Source organism: Solanum dulcamara, chromosome 10, assembly GCF_947179165.1.
Source record: "Solanum dulcamara chromosome 10, daSolDulc1.2, whole genome shotgun sequence".
In the NCBI taxonomy this organism is placed as follows: Eukaryota; Viridiplantae; Streptophyta; class Magnoliopsida; order Solanales; family Solanaceae; genus Solanum; species Solanum dulcamara.
Window position 1 is genome coordinate 64,451,007 of NC_077246.1, and position 16,962 is coordinate 64,467,968.

General features: G+C 33.4%; 1 protein-coding gene across 2 annotated transcripts; it reads left to right on the top strand.

Annotated features, from left to right (window-relative positions):
• The first annotated feature begins 6,289 nt into the window (after positions 1-6,289).
• On the top strand, positions 6,290-11,251 carry LOC129870157 (PHD finger protein At1g33420). Of its 2 annotated transcripts, none has more exons than XM_055944790.1 (7): positions 6,290-6,953; positions 7,863-7,989; positions 8,302-8,517; positions 8,657-9,274; positions 9,396-10,248; positions 10,462-10,540; positions 10,603-11,251. In XM_055944790.1, exons 1-5 carry the CDS (start codon positions 6,629-6,631, stop codon positions 10,213-10,215), a joined length of 2,106 nt encoding a protein of 701 aa, XP_055800765.1. In that variant the 5' UTR covers positions 6,290-6,628; the 3' UTR covers positions 10,216-10,248; positions 10,462-10,540; positions 10,603-11,251. The 2 variants fall into 2 exon arrangements, with proteins under 2 accessions (XP_055800765.1, XP_055800764.1); XM_055944789.1 differs by having other exon boundaries at positions 10,618-11,251.
• The last annotated feature ends 5,711 nt before the right edge of the window (positions 11,252-16,962 follow it).

Here is a 16,962-nt window from a genome sequence, read left to right on the forward strand (position 1 = left end):
TCAAGACCCGATCCAATCCAATTTTTACTAAACCTAATAATTTGTTTGTTCTTTTAAACTATTTTAGTACCGAATAAAATTATTTTTTTTATTATGGTTATATATAACATATCAAATTGAAAAAAAAATTAATTAGATTTCTCATGAGCCAATTCGGGTTACATATCAACTCAATTTTTAATCGGTTGAGCTAATGAATAGGTGGGTTGGACTTGATTTTGCCAGTAAAATAACAAAAATAAAAGCACTTAAAATGTGTTTGATATGGTGAAAAATATTTTCTTATTTTCTCAAGTTTGCATTGACAAAATTTTTGGAAACATTTTTTTAGAAAAATAAATTCCTTAAAAATGAAGAAAATAACTTCCTTAAAGAAAGTAATGACAAAAAGTTCTAAAAGTGATATTATATGTTTATTGTATCATTTCCACCACTCAACGCCCCTAACCCCTACTCATTTATCATCCCACCCACATGCCACGCCCGAGGCCCCACTTTCCATCCCATCTCATTCCTATAGTGTTTTTGTTAGATTATATATAAATATTTTTTAGATAATATTTTTTTATTTACTTATCAAGCACTATAAAATAAGTAAAAAAATAACTTGTTTTCCAAATAATATTTTATCTTGGATTGTACCCCAACTTAGTCTATTTGATAAATGGGTTAATATGGATTGTACCCAAACTTAGTCTATTTGTAATGTATCCCATGCCCAATACATTATAATCTGAACAGATTGAACGGGTCAATTGGGCTTGAGCTGAATTTGTCAATCCTAGGCGTTAACATGATTTGATTAAAGATCGTTTCAAACTAAAAATTGGAGCGAATATAAATAAGTTGATACCTTTTTAAAACCTTTTAATTTGATTTGGTTTAAAAATTTTAAGAATCGTCAAAAATTTGTTTTTTATTCTAGTAAAAATAATCGAAGAAATTAAATTGAACCAAATATATATATATATATATATATTACTACTTATTAGAAGAGGCTACAAGCAGGTATGACTTTGTCGCTTGTATGACAGAGGTAATTATGCATTTTTTTATGTTTTCTTCTTTAGAATTTTGCATTTTATTGTTTCATATAGCTAGTATGTCAAGGGTAATTATGTAATTTTATGTTTTCTTCTTTAAAATTTTGTATTTTATTGCTTTATATAGGTAGAAAATTATGTAAAAAGTATTAAATCATAATAATTTATAACTTAAAATATTTAAAAACATATAAAAAAAAATTAGTTAACACTCAAAATTTCATCTATACTACATAAATTGAGATGAAAGGAGCAATATATATTATGTAAAATACGTAAAATATATTATAAATCACAATAATTAACAACTTAACTACAAAAAAATTATTAAAAATTTGGTTCACTTTTGAGATTTCATTTGAATCACATAAATCGGGACAAAAGGAGACAAAAGGAGTAATATATATTATGTGAAAATTACATAAAAAGTATTATAAATCACAATAATTAACAGTTTAAATATCTAAAAAGACATAAATTTTTTTGCTTGACTCTCAAATTCATCCGTGTGACATAAATTAGGACACAAAGAGTAACATATATAATGCAAAAATTACGTTAAACGTATTGTGAATTATAATAATTAACAACTTAAAATATTTTAAAACCATATAAAAATTGATTGACTTCAAATTTCATATGTGTTACATAAATTGAAACAAAAAAAAAGTAACATATATTAGGCCACGGACTTTATATCTAGTATATATATTTAAAGCTACATGACCAAGAGAAAGACAATAATGTAGATTTGTTAGCCGATAATGAAGGATTAGTAAAAAAATGTTGAAGGATGAGTACCCTATAAGGAAACATGAGACTCAACTAGCAGACAAAGGTGAACACAAAATGGTTAACAAGGCAATATAAGTTGATTATTCACAATCACAAATTGAAAAGAAGACCATAAAGTCAATGGAGATAGTAACAGAAGATACAAAGTCCATAATTATTTACCCTATAAAGCCAAATTACATTATAGTTGGTAATAATATTGGAGCCATAATTCTGAGCTAAATGAATAAGCATCAAATAGTCCTCTATTCAGTATAAACTCTCCTAATAGAGTTATACATGATTTAATGTCTCGCATATTAAAGAAGAGATGATCAGAGAGGAGTGTTGGAGCAAAATACATTTTAATATTAAAATAATAATATTAATTTTGTATGAGTTAGTGATCGAATATGGCAATAAGTTCCTATGTAACTTTTATAATCTCTTAACTCTTTATTTGCCCATTATTCTATATCATTATGCCTTGTAACTTATGTAACGCATGATTCCTCCATTTTTTTAATTACATTATTATCCACTTTATTTCTATTCAATACAAGGAAGAATTTCTCACATGTAAATAGTGGTGTTTCTTCCTCTGTGAAGAATATGTCAAATATGATGAGATGAAATATGTTAAGGGTGGAAAACTATTATAGTGTGTAGTAGTGAAAGAGAGAGTTGAGACAAAGAAAAAATTCTAAATTTTCAACTATATTCACTATAAAAGAAAGTAACTGATGGTTGAGCTTTGGACTCTTCAACTAATCCGGAGTTGTTTGAATCACACGGCATTGTTGGGTAGTTGTATCCTGGAGGGAGCAAGTCAAGAAATATACTGTTGGATCGGTGTAGATTATGCCGCAGTGGGCTTGAATCTCCTTAAATAGAGCAATATATCTTCGCCCCAGCCTGAATATAATTTTTATTCATATTTGTTATTTTATTTTCAACTGTAATTTATTGTAATTATGATATATTACACCAACTAGGAGAAAATAGCAGAGTTGAAGGAAAGGGAATAAAGAAAAAAAATTGCAACATATACTAAACGAAGTTATCATAAAGACAAATCTTCACCAAAGTCTCCCTCCTAGGGCGACAACATAAAAGGAAAGAAAAGTATGAACATAGAAAAATTACAATCTATCTGGATTATAACAAAGAGTATAACTACCAAATTCTAATCTAATTGATAATTTTCAGTAGGCTAGCATATTGAAAAGTATAAAAAAAAAAGATTGGGGATAAACCATGTTGACAAATATGGTATTTGGTATATCATATACAGTATCAAATGTCATGATATCAAAATTACGACATCAATAGTTTTAATTCGATATCTGGACCATTTATGTTCTTATATAAGACAGTTCCTTCTAGATTGGATCACGTTTGTATCCACAAACCATGTCTCTCAATTTTACTAAAAGTTAGATTGTTGAATCAAATAAAATATCTAATTTCTCACTTTACAGTGAAATGAATCTTATTGCCCGAAATGTTATAGAAACTAATAAGATATTAAAATGTAGAAACACGAGAAATTTAAGAAGTTTTGCATTAACAATAGAGAAACTTTCAGAAATAGCTAATATTAGATCTTTTTTTTTTTTCATTGTTCCCAGGAATTTTTTGGGGAATCTGCTCCCATGAAACAAGGCACATAGGCCCTTGAGCTGAGCTCCTTTTGTTTCGACCCAAGGTTCTCAGTCCTCTTTCGCCGAGATGTCTTTTAAAAATATTTTTTCCTCGCATCGGAACAAGACCCCCTTCTATTTGGCCTCTGTACCAATAGTAGAGTGGCTTGCTACTTTCAAGCAGAAAAGGAAGATTGAGCACGGAAGGGGAAAAGCTTGATTCTCATAGATTAGACAATACACATATGCAAATAGAGTTCCTTCGGGGAGTAAGGATCAGAAAGTGACTCATTCATCTTAGGGAGTTAGCTTTGACTTTATTGTTCACAATAGCAGCTTGCCAAATGGGAGAATGAGGACCGATCGACCAAACCTGACTCTTTAAGCCCTCGTCTTTACAGGAATTGTTGCAGCTGAGCGTAGATGACTTTCCGCAGATTGAAAAGAAAGAAAGAGAAACGACGGAATGAAGAATCGAACTGGCGTGATAGCAAAACAAAAGTTCATTCAAGGACCTACTAAGTCATCCACCCTTGCATCTATTTGATGCATCATTAGATGGTCGTCGTGTAACTCCTCGAGAGTCATGTTATTCGCCGAGGAGATCGAGATTGGGTTAGTGTACTGAGTACAAGATCGAAAAGAATGAATTATATGGATGCAGTGTCCGATTTGAATTGAATATTCCATTAAATAGAAGTAATTCATCATCATTCGGTTAGGATCATATTCGAATTCTGCTATGCCGGTGCGCAAAGCAAGCACACAAATCTCCAGATCAAGAGGTTGAGGTCCGAACTCCGGCGGAGAATACGTGTCAAGGGTGCTAGTTCTTTAGAACTTTCAAGAATAAAATGAAATAGGAACAATCGTACCCTCGAGACTACCAGTAGCTTCGGTTGTTGAATCTCATGAAAGTTAGGTTCAGTAAAGATTTTAAGTGGGTTCGCTTGAACTATGCTATGTATGAATGATCTTTTATATTTCATAGGGGATTTTCTCCAGTCCCAGTGACCCATTGGATTGGATTTCTCCCTTGGGCAGACTCCATATGGAGATAACTTGTTATTTTTGATAATTACAATTCATAGTTACATTATTATTTGTTACTAAATATTCAATATGTTTTTTCTTTTAAAGTTACTTTAAATACAAATTCAATATATAATGCAATGTATTAATTGTGTAGCAATTTCCTTTTTAAAAGAAAATTTAGCATATATCTCAATCTTTCATAGTCAATGGAACTATGAAATCTCACAATATCTTTTTCATGATAAAAAAAAGGATTGCACTATATTTTTTTTTCTTCTTCATTAATTTTGTTGTATCACTGACTATTATTTGTACGACATTGATACATAATTTTTTTTGTTGTTATAAACTTTTTTCACTTGAATACATTGGTACGACATTGATATAATTGCATTCTGGTGATGAATATACTACAGAAATACTTAAATGCATTAATACAAATGTATAATAGTGAACAAAAATACACTCAAATACATGATACAAATGTATAACAAGGAACTAGATACAAATTTATAACAAGGAACAACTACACAATAGTGATTACAAAAAATGAATAACAAGGAATAGATACACTTCAATACATTAATACAAATGTGTAATCAATAGCAGATACAACAAATACATTTGATATAAATGTATAATCATGAACAAATACATTCAAAAATAGATGAATACAATACATATACATGTGCATTGATACATGGATAAAATGCATATACGCGTGCGTTTAATTCTTTGAAAAGTCCCTCAAATTTGCCTCAAATTTACACCAAAATTCCTCAAATTTGAGATATGAACTCCTCATGATATATCTAATCTCTTCAAACGTCACTTGTTAAATTTAATAACAATATTTAGTAATAATTTCATAAAATCATAATTTGAGCTTAAGCTTCAAAGCTTTCTCTCATAATGACAACGAAGTTTCGTTAATCATCACGAGCCAATAACGACGATGCTTTATCGAAATAAGGGAGAGGAAGCATAACATCGTAAAGTTTGAAAAGAATCGTCCATGAAAGTAAAAAATCATCGAGGGAAGAATGTCGCTAATTTGGAGAGAGAAAAGAGGAAGTAGAGATAATTTATAAATACAATGCCTAGAATTAAATCTATAAATACGCTAATTAGAAGGTACATTTTCAAATTGAAAAATAGCTATTAAATGAATAGTATAGCTACAAATTATAATTTTTTTTAAACTATAATTGTATATAATAAATATATAGCATATATTTGTCTTACTACATGCTTTTCCATAATAATGATAAAGTTATTTAAATTGCTATTATGTTTACCTAATGTAAACATTAAAACAAATTAAACCAAATTAGCTCAAGGACAAAAACTTAACTAAAACCACCCATAAGAATTATGGTGAAGGTCTAGGGTTCGAGTCCTCTTAGATGTTAAAAAAAATAAAATTTAACTAAAGCCAAAAGGAGCTTATATCGTCCCTCCAAATTTCACGCACATTCACTTACTATTCAAAAATTCAAGGGCACATCTGTCATTTAACCTCAACTCCCTATCTTCCTCAACAAGAAAAAACACGTAGTATTAAATATCACCATCAAAAGACGATTTAATTACGATTTTCCCAACCCCTCAAAAATCTTGAACCTTCCTCGAATGTCCCTCCAATTACCCCCATCAAGGGTATTTCAGACATTTCATAATACTTAATTTCTTCACCCTGAATAATCAGCTTATTTATTATTTCACTCTTATCCGTATCCCTTTACTTTCCTACACCGACTGTAGAATTAAATCTTCTTTTATGACTAAACATAAAGGGATTTGGAGAAAACAAAATAATATAAAAGTACAGAAAAGCCCCAGAAAATTTACCAAACCCTAATTTCTCACTCCGAAACAAACGTTCCTCAAGACTTTTTCCCTCCTCTCTTCTTCTTCTTTTCCTCTATTTTCTCTCTCTCTCGCTCTCTACAATACAACTCCTCTTTCCCTCGTCGTCTCTGTATCTCTCTCTGTGGAAATTAGTTTTTTCTTCCTCTCATGTCGAGTTTGGGTAGCTAGGAGCCGTCCGATCTGGTGGTTTTGGGTCAGATCTGCGACGAGGATCTAAAATCCGACGTCACGCGCCGAGATCTGGGTGACACGCGCCGAGGTATGGTAGTTAATGGGAGGCCGATGAAGAGGTTGAAGAGGAGAGTAACGGCAGACCTCAACGACTTCCTTACCTTCCCCGACGACGGCAGTGTCGCCGGTAGTGGTCCGTTTAGGACGACGGTGAAGGAGTTTCTATCGAAACATGCGTTATTGCCCCCGCCTTCTTCGTTGTTTCCTCACCTTCTGACGTGGCAGATCCTCTTCCGCGTCGGAAACCTCACCGACGGAGACGGCGACTCTTCTCCGTCCGTTGTCTGCCTCGATGTTATCGAAGAAGACGTTGCTAGATGTAGATCCGTTTATTGCGACCAGTGCCGAGTCGTTGGTGAGTTTTCCCATCGATAAATTAAATCTGTTCATACTAATTTTGGATGATGAGTTCACCGGACTTCCGTTAACTTTGATGGACTCGCTAGAACTGAACCGTCGATTTCATGAAATCAGAACCGTCCAGTTGTCACTCAAGACTTTCTATTAGAAAAATATTGGTCTACTAAAAAGCTGAACTAATACAGCGCCAGCTCACATTGAACCTTTTCTTAATTAACAAGTAAAAAATATTACTCTAATTAATCAAAAATAATTAAGAACGTGGGGTCCAAATAAGTGTAGGTCCTTTTGAGTTGATGACAATTGATACAGGCAGCCACGGAGCTCCCAAAGTCTTTCTGTTGTAATTTACATATATAACCTTCCCTGATAGGAGGGAGAATGAAAACGACTAGCAAGTGTCACAGGTACATCAGTGGACAATCACGTAATTTTGGTATCGTGTCAGCCTTGACTTGACTATTTGTATGATGATGTGGCATGAGGTTGATGTTTGTGGAGATTAGAGTGTAATCGTTGTAATAGGAAATTCTACTTAAGCAAAAAAATATTATTCTAAATGTATTTGTATATAATCTGGATAACTTTAAAATGGGAGGGGTGGGGTGGTTGGGATGGGGGTGCCAGGTTGAGATGAAGTTGATGTATGTTGGAGGCTGGAGAGAAACTTGTTTTTTCCTTAAATGTTCTCCAAAATTTGACTAAACTGAACATGAGGAAATCACCAAAATATTAAGTACGTTTCAATTTTTAGGGATAAAGTTGATGTATGTTAGATATTCAGTAATATCTTTTGTAGTTTGAAAGCAAATTGAAAAATTTGAATATTGGGTTGAATTGTGTGTTTCTCTTCAGAAACTTTTGGATGTGTGAATATATTGATTGTATTCTTGTTGGTTTATAGGTTGGAGCAGTAATCCAGTTTGTGCAAAACGTTTTCATTTTATTATTAAGGCAGATGGAAACTCAATTGGGGGTTATAACAAGTCCTGTGCTGGGTGTGGTGAAGCCCTTCAGTTATCCGAGTCTAGGTAAGAATTTATACACTTCCCTTTGGATTTCTTTGTTAAGTTGAAATCGTTCTTTCTCCCTTTTGGTGTGGCTCCATATGTTATGACATTCATATCCCGTATGTTCCCTTTTTACCGTCTTTCCGTTGAATTTTGTAATATGTTTTAGTCATTTTGGAAACATGTTGAGTAATTGAGTTGAATGTGTGGATCTGTCTGCAGCTTCAAGGTTGCGTTAAATCCTCTTGCCAATGGCTGTGAACTCCTTTTGTTTATTTTGATCTCTGTTTTATTGAAAAATGTGGGGCTAAATACATTAATTTGTCTTGTCAGGTGCAAGTCATGCAATCATGTCATGACCACAGAAGATGTTGAAGATTGGATGTATCATCAGTTAGAGGATACCAGCCATCTTCTGCATGGTGTGATTCATGCCAATGGCTATGGGCATCTTCTCAGGGTAAACGGTAGAGAAGGTGGATCCAGGGTGCTTTCTGGAAGTCATATAATGAATTTCTGGGATAGGCTTTGTAAAGTTCTTGGAGCAAGGTAAGCATAATTTGTATTAGACGTTATGTTGTCGGAATAGTAAAATTTGACATGTTATTCTAAGTGCTGAAGGCAATCTTAGTTTGGTTCTCCAATGAGCTATATTTGATGATTTAGTCTTGTATTTCTGTATGGTCAGAAAAATCAGCGTGATGGATGTTTCAAAGAAATATGGTTTGGAGCTACGTCTACTACATGCCATCACAAAAGGTCATCCATGGTATGGTAAATGGGGTTATCAGTTTGGCGCTGGTAGTTTTGCTCTGACTCAAGATTCTTACAGACAAGCTGTAGAGAACCTTTCTTCTCTTCCCTTGACCATCTTTCTATCTCAAGGACGGAAGCCTCGCACTCGTCTGCAGGACTTGATTTCATTTTATCAGTCCTTGTCAGAGAGTGAACTTGTAAATATTAGAGACCTTTTTCTTTTCTTAACTAGTTCAATCCATGATGCCCGCAAACTTGGCTTGGGAGCTAATGATGCTTCTTGTAAGAAGCGTAAAACTTGCGACTCCAAGGTCTTATGTGCATGGACCAGTAATGACATTTTACGTGTTGAAGAAGCAATGTTTAGAGTACTACGGGCTGTCTCTGGGTCCAATTGGGTGAGCTGGCGTGCTCTTAGAGGTGCTGTGTGTAAAGCTGGTCCTCCTGAACTCCTTGATTATTGCCTAAAGGTACTCAATGGAAAGCAGGCAGCTGATGGAATGGTTGTCAATGCCCGCAGTGCTTCTGGTTCTGGCGCTATGGAATATAAGTCAGTAAATCCATTCTTCTTGGGAACTCGTTATTTACAATATTGTATAGATCACATTTAGTGTGCGTTGTAGATTATTATTTTTTTTGCTTTCTCACTGATTTTCTCTTACCTGATGCAGACTTGAGCGTGGCAATCCAATGGTTAATGTGAATACAAATGAGAATAGATTGCCCTGTACACCGAACTTCCCATCTGAGGAACATCTACTTCGAGATCTGAAGTACTTGTACGAGTGCATGCTAAACCCACTGACAATGTCTAATCATGTTCCCTTAATCAGAAGGGAAGTTGCAGTTGACTCTGCTACTACTGTTCTTGATTGCAAGCAGTTTATGAAGGTATATCAACCTGAAAGATTCTTGCCTATCCCAAAATCAGATGCAATCCAGGTGCTATGTGAGGTGGACATCATGGAACATTCTGATGTACATTCCAGAAACCCTCCTCCAGAATTATTGATTCTCCCCTCGGATGCTACCATTTCTGACTTGAAGGCAGAGGCATCAAGGACATTTCAAGATGTATACTTGATGTTCAGAAGATTCCAAGCTGATGAGCTAGTTGGATATGGTGGCGTGAATGAATCTACTCAGGTCAAACTCCTTCTTGGATCTGCTGAATTTGTGACGGTCAGAGGAAAATTTCTGGGGAAAAATGGGCTGAGTAGGTATAGAATGGAAAGGGGAATGGAGAGATGGACTGTAGATTGCTTCTGTGGAGCAAAGGATGATGATGGGGAGAGGATGTTAGCTTGTGATGTGTGTGGTGTTTGGCAGCACACCAGGTGTGCCGGGATCCCTGACTTGGATGCTGTTCCTGCCAGGTTCATTTGTCTTAGGTGCAGATGTGTCAGTAAGTCTACAGATACAAGCGGTAATTGCAAGGATGAATCAGTTGGTGGTGTGGGATTAGGGAAGAGCCTGGCTCATGCTGCCTAAAGTGCGCTGGGATCTTTAATAATGCTGTAATATGTAAGTAACCCGTAAACTTATATAGGCAGAGTTTATCGGGTAGAGAACAAGCTCAGATTCAAAGATTAACAGTTTTTCTGAACTTGTCTGGCAGTTTTTGTCAACTAAATAAATTTCACTGCTATTATAATCCTGTGAATGTAGTAGTAAAATGGTCATTGTCATTCAGATGTCGAACTAAAATATTACTTTTTCCTGCTTTCTGCTTTGCAGGTGGGTTCAGTTAATACCAAGTCTAAGTGTGGCTTTTAAGTGTTATGGTGTGTGAGATTTGAGGATGGCTCTATTCGAGGTATATCTACTGTGTCATACATCGTGCATGGTCTGTACTATATGACTTCTCTCATACATTAGTTGGTGTTTGTGCAGTAAATGGGTCTCAGTTCTTGCTTGCATCATTGGTGCTGAGAATATTTTGCAGAATCTAGGATGTTCTTGGGTGAAATCTTAACTACCAGTCAACTTTTATAACTTGGAAGATCAAAGATGTTGCGATCAGCCAACTCCTCCCAATCAAAGATGAATTTATGATGTCTACGCTTCTACATGTGATTTTTGAAATTTTGCTGATGACACGATTCGCCTTCTTCCTGAATTGTGTTTCCCCAGGATACAGGATGACTAGCATTTGCTGCAAATAACTGAATTTAGACAAAGACAAGCATGACAGAGGGAGGGCTTATCAAGTTGGTCACAAAGCATCATTTGGCTTCTTACATTCCAATGTTGACACAAACTGAAGTTGCTGTCTGAGCGTTAATAGAGTTCACAAGATACATGCAGAACAAGCGATGCTCACAATGTATATATAGTTCCTTTTTTTGAAATACTCTCGATGGCCAAAATATGGCTTGAAGCAAGTCTTTTCTTGTCTTGGCAAGCAAAAGAATGTAAGTCTGCTTTAATATTTGAGGGTTATTTTTGCCATCTTTTAGTGTTGTTTGAGACGTGTGTATCAAGTGTGAATTTCTAACAATATTTATGCGATGAGGACTAGCCACTACTCAAATGTTCCTTGCGTCCCTCTCTGTTTAATGGTGTTAGAAACAAGTGTAACAATGCATTTTCCTTCAGAAATTTACATTCTTCCCCAAATTCGTTCAAACAAAAGAAAGGAATTGAACTATTTCCCTTAACCTTGCCAAAACGATGCGGTAGTCTTGTTTCTCCCAGGTCTGAAACAACTCAGTTAACTCCCTTATCTCAGTGATATCCATTTCTGTTTAAGTTTAAAGTGAATTACGTTGAAGTGCTTATATTAGGGTTTACGAGTATAATTTTTGTTTAGGCTTTAACCTTATATTATTACTCTTAACTGTGAATTGACTGAATCAGCTAATATATTTACGTACATCATTGAACAAAGTGTCATATACTCCCCTTTCCCCCACCCTTCATTTATGTAATAATTCTTTTCAGATAAACTAAAGTTTCGGATTAAATTTTGTAATTAGGTGTAGTTGGTTATAATTTTTTTGAAGGAGAGGAAAGAACACTTTCTTTGCATGAAGATGGGAGTTACATTTTAGTTTGTTTTGTCCTATTTTAATTTGACACGAAGTATAAAAAGGTAATCAAGATTTTGAATTTTATGGTTTTAAATTAAAGATATATTAAATATATTAAAATGTTATTCATTTTTGTGGTTTTTAAATGTGTTGTATGAAAAATCAGAATTAACGAATTGCTAAAAAGGAAAAAAAAATTCTTTTCTTAAATAAATTAAAAAGGAAAGTAGAACAAAAAGTGAGTTGATAACAAATTTGGAGTACCTTTTAAATTTTGATTGAATAAAGTATTTCAACTGTTTAGGATAAAGAAAATATAATTTTTCTGTTAAAAAGATTAGATAATGGTCAGTTGATGAATCAAATGGTTAGTCACACTCAAATCTTATATTTTCAACGAGTTCTAACAACATGCATGCGGTATTTCCATCCACTAATTGAAGCGTTAGAATTTGTATGTTTCACTATATATAAGAATCTTGACAACTTTTTATTCGAATTTCTAGCTTTACTTTTTAATATTTCTAGAGATTTTTCTTTTGCTCTCCACGTCTTTATGTAATGTAACTCAATTTTATAATAGCTTTTAATGTCATGTAATATATCGATTGGAGTATATAATGACTTAGAATCATCAATCTTGCCCATTATCAAACCTCCAACAAGCTTCAAATTAGCATGACTGTGCAAAAAAAATAATCATTTTTACATGTGAAAACAATATACGATTTTCTCATCGTGAATGTATTTGACTCATTAAGACAGATGACTTAAAATATCATAATCATTGATCATCCACATATACAAAATAATACATGCAATATCATAACATATAAATATAATAGTGATGTCCACATTTGCAACTACACTTGTGTGGTAAGTTATAATAGGAACACTTAATTATATTGTAAGTACACTAGTAGAAAAATAGTAAATGATAATTTTATCTATTATAGAGTCTTTCAATTAACGCATTGTTCAATCAATAATTTAATGAGATACAACGTTCTGTCATTAATCTTTTTTCCTAAATTCAAGATGATTCAAGACCCAACTCCTGGATCCCGGATCAGATCGGTGTTGGATCTCAATTTGAGTGTCGAATCCCGAATTAGAAATCGAGGTAAAATTTTGGAGTGCCAAATTTGAGTTCCGAGTTAGGTGTCAGGGTGGGGTTTCATGTAGGGTGTCGGAGCCGGGTTTCAGATTGAGAGTCGAGGTAGGGTTCCTGTTCAAGTTTCGGAGTGGGTCCTTAATCGATCATCGAGGTCGAGTGTCCGGATCAGATCCCGGTTCGAAAGTCGGATCTCCTGATCTGGTCTTGATTCTAAATTCGGGTCCCAAATAAAAAGTTGGAGTCGGGTCCTATGTTAGAAGTCGGGATCGAGTCCTAGGTCATATTCGGGTCATATCCCGGTTCACAAGTCAAATTCAGGGGTCTGATGTCAAGGTCGAATCACGAGTCAGAAGTTGGGTCGGGTCAAAAGTCGGAAATTGGGGTCAGTCTCATGTCTGATGTTAGGTCCAGGTGGGGTCAGATCCCAGTTCAAAACTCGGGTGCAAGGTTAAATCTTAGGTCGAAAGTCAGGTCCCGATCCGAGATTCGAATAGGGTCCTAGGTCGAGAGTTGGTGTCGGAAGTGCGGTCCGAAGTAGTTTATATGTCGGATGTCGGGATCGAGTTTCGAGTTGAGTCCCGAGTAAAATATCGAGATCGGATCTCGAGTCAGAAGTCGGATCTCAAGTCGAGTCCTGGAACAAGTGTTGGATCGAGAAATGGGTCGGAGAGTCAGGGTCAAGTCTTGGTTCGGAAGTAGATTCTCGATTCAGGTGTCGGATGTCGAGGTCGAGTTCCGAGTCGGATGTCGGGATGGAACTCCAAATTAATCATCGAAATTCTTTTTTGTATGATAATTTATGAGAGTAATATGCAAAGCACGTTCATAGACACTAGTTATATTATAAGTACACTAGTATTGTTCAATGTACTAATTGATTCATCTTTATAGAATAATATCTTAAATTTTCTAACACCTCGTAAATCATATCCAAAAAAATGCGGCATGAATCCCGTATTTCCTCACATTCAAATTATCAAGATTTAATTATTATACTAAGTAATAAATCAAATATAAGAAGTCTCACAAACTGTAATCAAAGACATATAAGTACAAGTAAAACATCGATGGACACTTTTTGTTCAATATATATTATGCTAGGATAAAAAATTACTTACAGTATATATGGTTATACGTTTAACTGTGGAGAATTTCCTATAGTTTATTTTGTCGTACTTAAACGTTTCAATCTTCAACTAAAAAATTTCCCTAACCGTAAAGTAGTTTCAAATATCTGAAAATACATTTTTTTTAAACATTCATTGTTGATTATACCATTTTATTAATTTTCATTTCATTACAATAGTCTTCATTAATTGGCATAAATTCAGTGTATTCAACACTTTCTATCAATTATATCTTTTAGATAACACTGAAACTTTGAATTAATAAGATTGGGATTTGACAAAATACCACACAAGTTTTCTCCTTCAATATTATATAAAAAGGATAATCTATGAATGAACTTTTGCTTTTCGAATTCAAGTATCATCTCAAACTTCGATAGTTGTATATCTTCATTGGAGGATATTTATGCTTCACAAAATATTTAATTTCAATTGTATTCATGAAACCATAAACCCTAATGTATCTTCGTTATTTCATCAAGAATTATATTAAAATCACGATTCATTTTTAGTAAGCGTTTGGCCCCAAATATTCTTGGCAAGTTATTCTTGAGTGAAGTTTCACTATGCGTTTGACCACAAATTTTTCTAAGTTTTGGTGAAGTTTCAAAAAATATTATTTTGTACTCGTAACTTCTAAAAATTATTAAAAATATCCATAAGTTTGTGTTGTCATTTTATAATGAACATGTTCCATTAAAAAAAACTTATAACATAATTGATATCAATCATCAACAACAAAATAACAATATAGGCAAGAACAATACATTAATCGAATTAAAAATAAATTATTCTTTTTTTCCAATATTGTCACTCAAACTATTCTTTTTCAGAAGATATAATAACAAATTATTCTTTTATAAAATCTTCCACATTCTACGAACAATCTTTTCCAACAAGTTTTCATTTCTATATTAGATGACCGAGAAGACGAAACAGTATTGTTACTATGAGTTGATTGTTCATCATTTTCATCAACGATCATATCATCACTTTCATATTCAGTGAATATTCTATCAATGCTTTGATTTTCACGTAAAAAAATATGTAATACGGCACAAACAACTACTATTTTTACTTGCTTGTCTAAGTCATAGTTGTTTATGTCTTGTCGTAGTATTCTGAATATACTTTTCCACGCACCAAATATTTTTATAATAAAAAACAAGTTTATAGTTAAATAGCTGTTTATCATTCTTAGGCTCTCTTTCACTTCCCTTGTAGTCTTGCAAATAATATCACACTCCTTTATATGGAGCTAGAAATTATTTTGTGTTTCGAAGACCAACGTCAACAACATAATATTTTTCTACAAAAAATTAAAAAAAGTAATTCAGATCATACTAATGCTTCTTCTTGATTTCTTCCTTTCTAAAATACTATCAAAAATAAAAAAATTACTAATTTACATACCATGTGGTGGAAAAGGAAAGTTATTCAAAAATAAATAGTCCGGTTATTTATTAATAGATAGAGATTTTATTTAATGGTGTTGGTTGACCACATTAATAAAGTAAGTTGGTAGATAAATACTAGTTGAAATTAATAAATAATGAGTGTTTTTATAAAATATAAAAATTTGGGGTAATTTTTAAATTTTTAAAACTTCCCAAGTTCTCAAGTTCTAATTTTTTCTAGAACTTGGAATGTTTGCTAAATATATTTGTCAAGTAATAGCAAATTATATGGACAAACACTAGTTCTCAAGTTTATTTTCAATTTTTTTCCAAAAACTATTAGGTGGTAAACTGTCACCCCGTCAATAACACAATTGTTGAAGCCGCGTTCGATATTCTATCACCATAATACTGAATTAATATTTTTAATTCTAACATTATACATTAATTATATACAATATATAAACATTGTATTAAAAGTGTATAACAGGTACTTATACACTCGTTTATGCGGTAATATGCATACAGACTTTTATATAAAAAATTATGCTTGGTCTCCTATTAACTTCAACTACAAATTCCATTTGAAATGGTCAATTTTTTTCTTCCAAGTAGCTTCAAAATTTAGCTGTAACCTCGAAATGACACCTTCGACAAACCACAATCATTAATTTTGTTAAAATTTTCAGCAAATAAAGAAATACTAGAGATTCACAATACCATAATTGGCAAAACAAGAATTATGATTTTGAAAAATTTATCACCTTCACAAATGTCTAGCCTAAAATAAAGTATTAAAATTCACTACTTTAGCTTAAAGATAATATAATCGATTTTTTGTTTTTACTTAATCTGCAATTTACTCAATTTCATGAATTACAAAAGAAAAAAAACAATAGGCCAACTATTATGGCAAATCATAGTGAACAAGGAGTCTTTGTGGGTTAAATATAATGTGTCCATGGACTATATATATAGAAGAAGATTCCTCTATATGGACTCATAGAGGACCTATAAAAACTCAATGCAATTAAGAAACATATGCAGGGCTGGTATAGCCAAAGCAGATACATGCTGACAAAAAATGAAATCTATTCTATCACTAGAAGCTACTTGGCAATTACATGCCAAAGACCACATATGAGAACAATTGACTTAGTGTGGACTGTCGTGGCCCTCCCAAAGCATAGATTTGTGATGTGGTTGGCTATACAAGGAAGAATACTTACACATGAGAGGAAGCTTAGACTGCACATTCAGGTTGATGACACTGAATGTTGTCTATGTGATGAGAATGTCTTGGAGACAAATGTGCACCTATTTGAGAAATGCAAATAGACAACAACTGTGTAGCAAGAGATGAATCAGTGGACATGAATTACAATGCAAAATAATGGGATCAAGTAGGTTCTACACAGAAGCAACAGGATGACACCACAAGCTCTGATAATACTATTTGCAAAAGTAGCATCAAAACAAGGTCCAAATCCCATAAGTCTTGATGATTAGTACTATATGCTGGATAGACTCCAAAAACTCAAGGATTATCACAATATCTCTATGTT

Excerpts from the sequence above, each read along its gene's own strand:
- LOC129870157 (XM_055944790.1), top strand. The coding sequence starts at position 6,629 with ATGGTAGTTAATGGGAGGCCGATGAAGAGGTTGAAGAGGAGAGTAACG. Across the intron at positions 6,954-7,862 it reads CGACCAGTGCCGAGTCGTTG|GTTGGAGCAGTAATCCAGTT; the intron begins GTGAGTTTTCCC and ends GTTGGTTTATAG. Across the intron at positions 7,990-8,301 it reads CTTCAGTTATCCGAGTCTAG|GTGCAAGTCATGCAATCATG; the intron begins GTAAGAATTTAT and ends TTGTCTTGTCAG.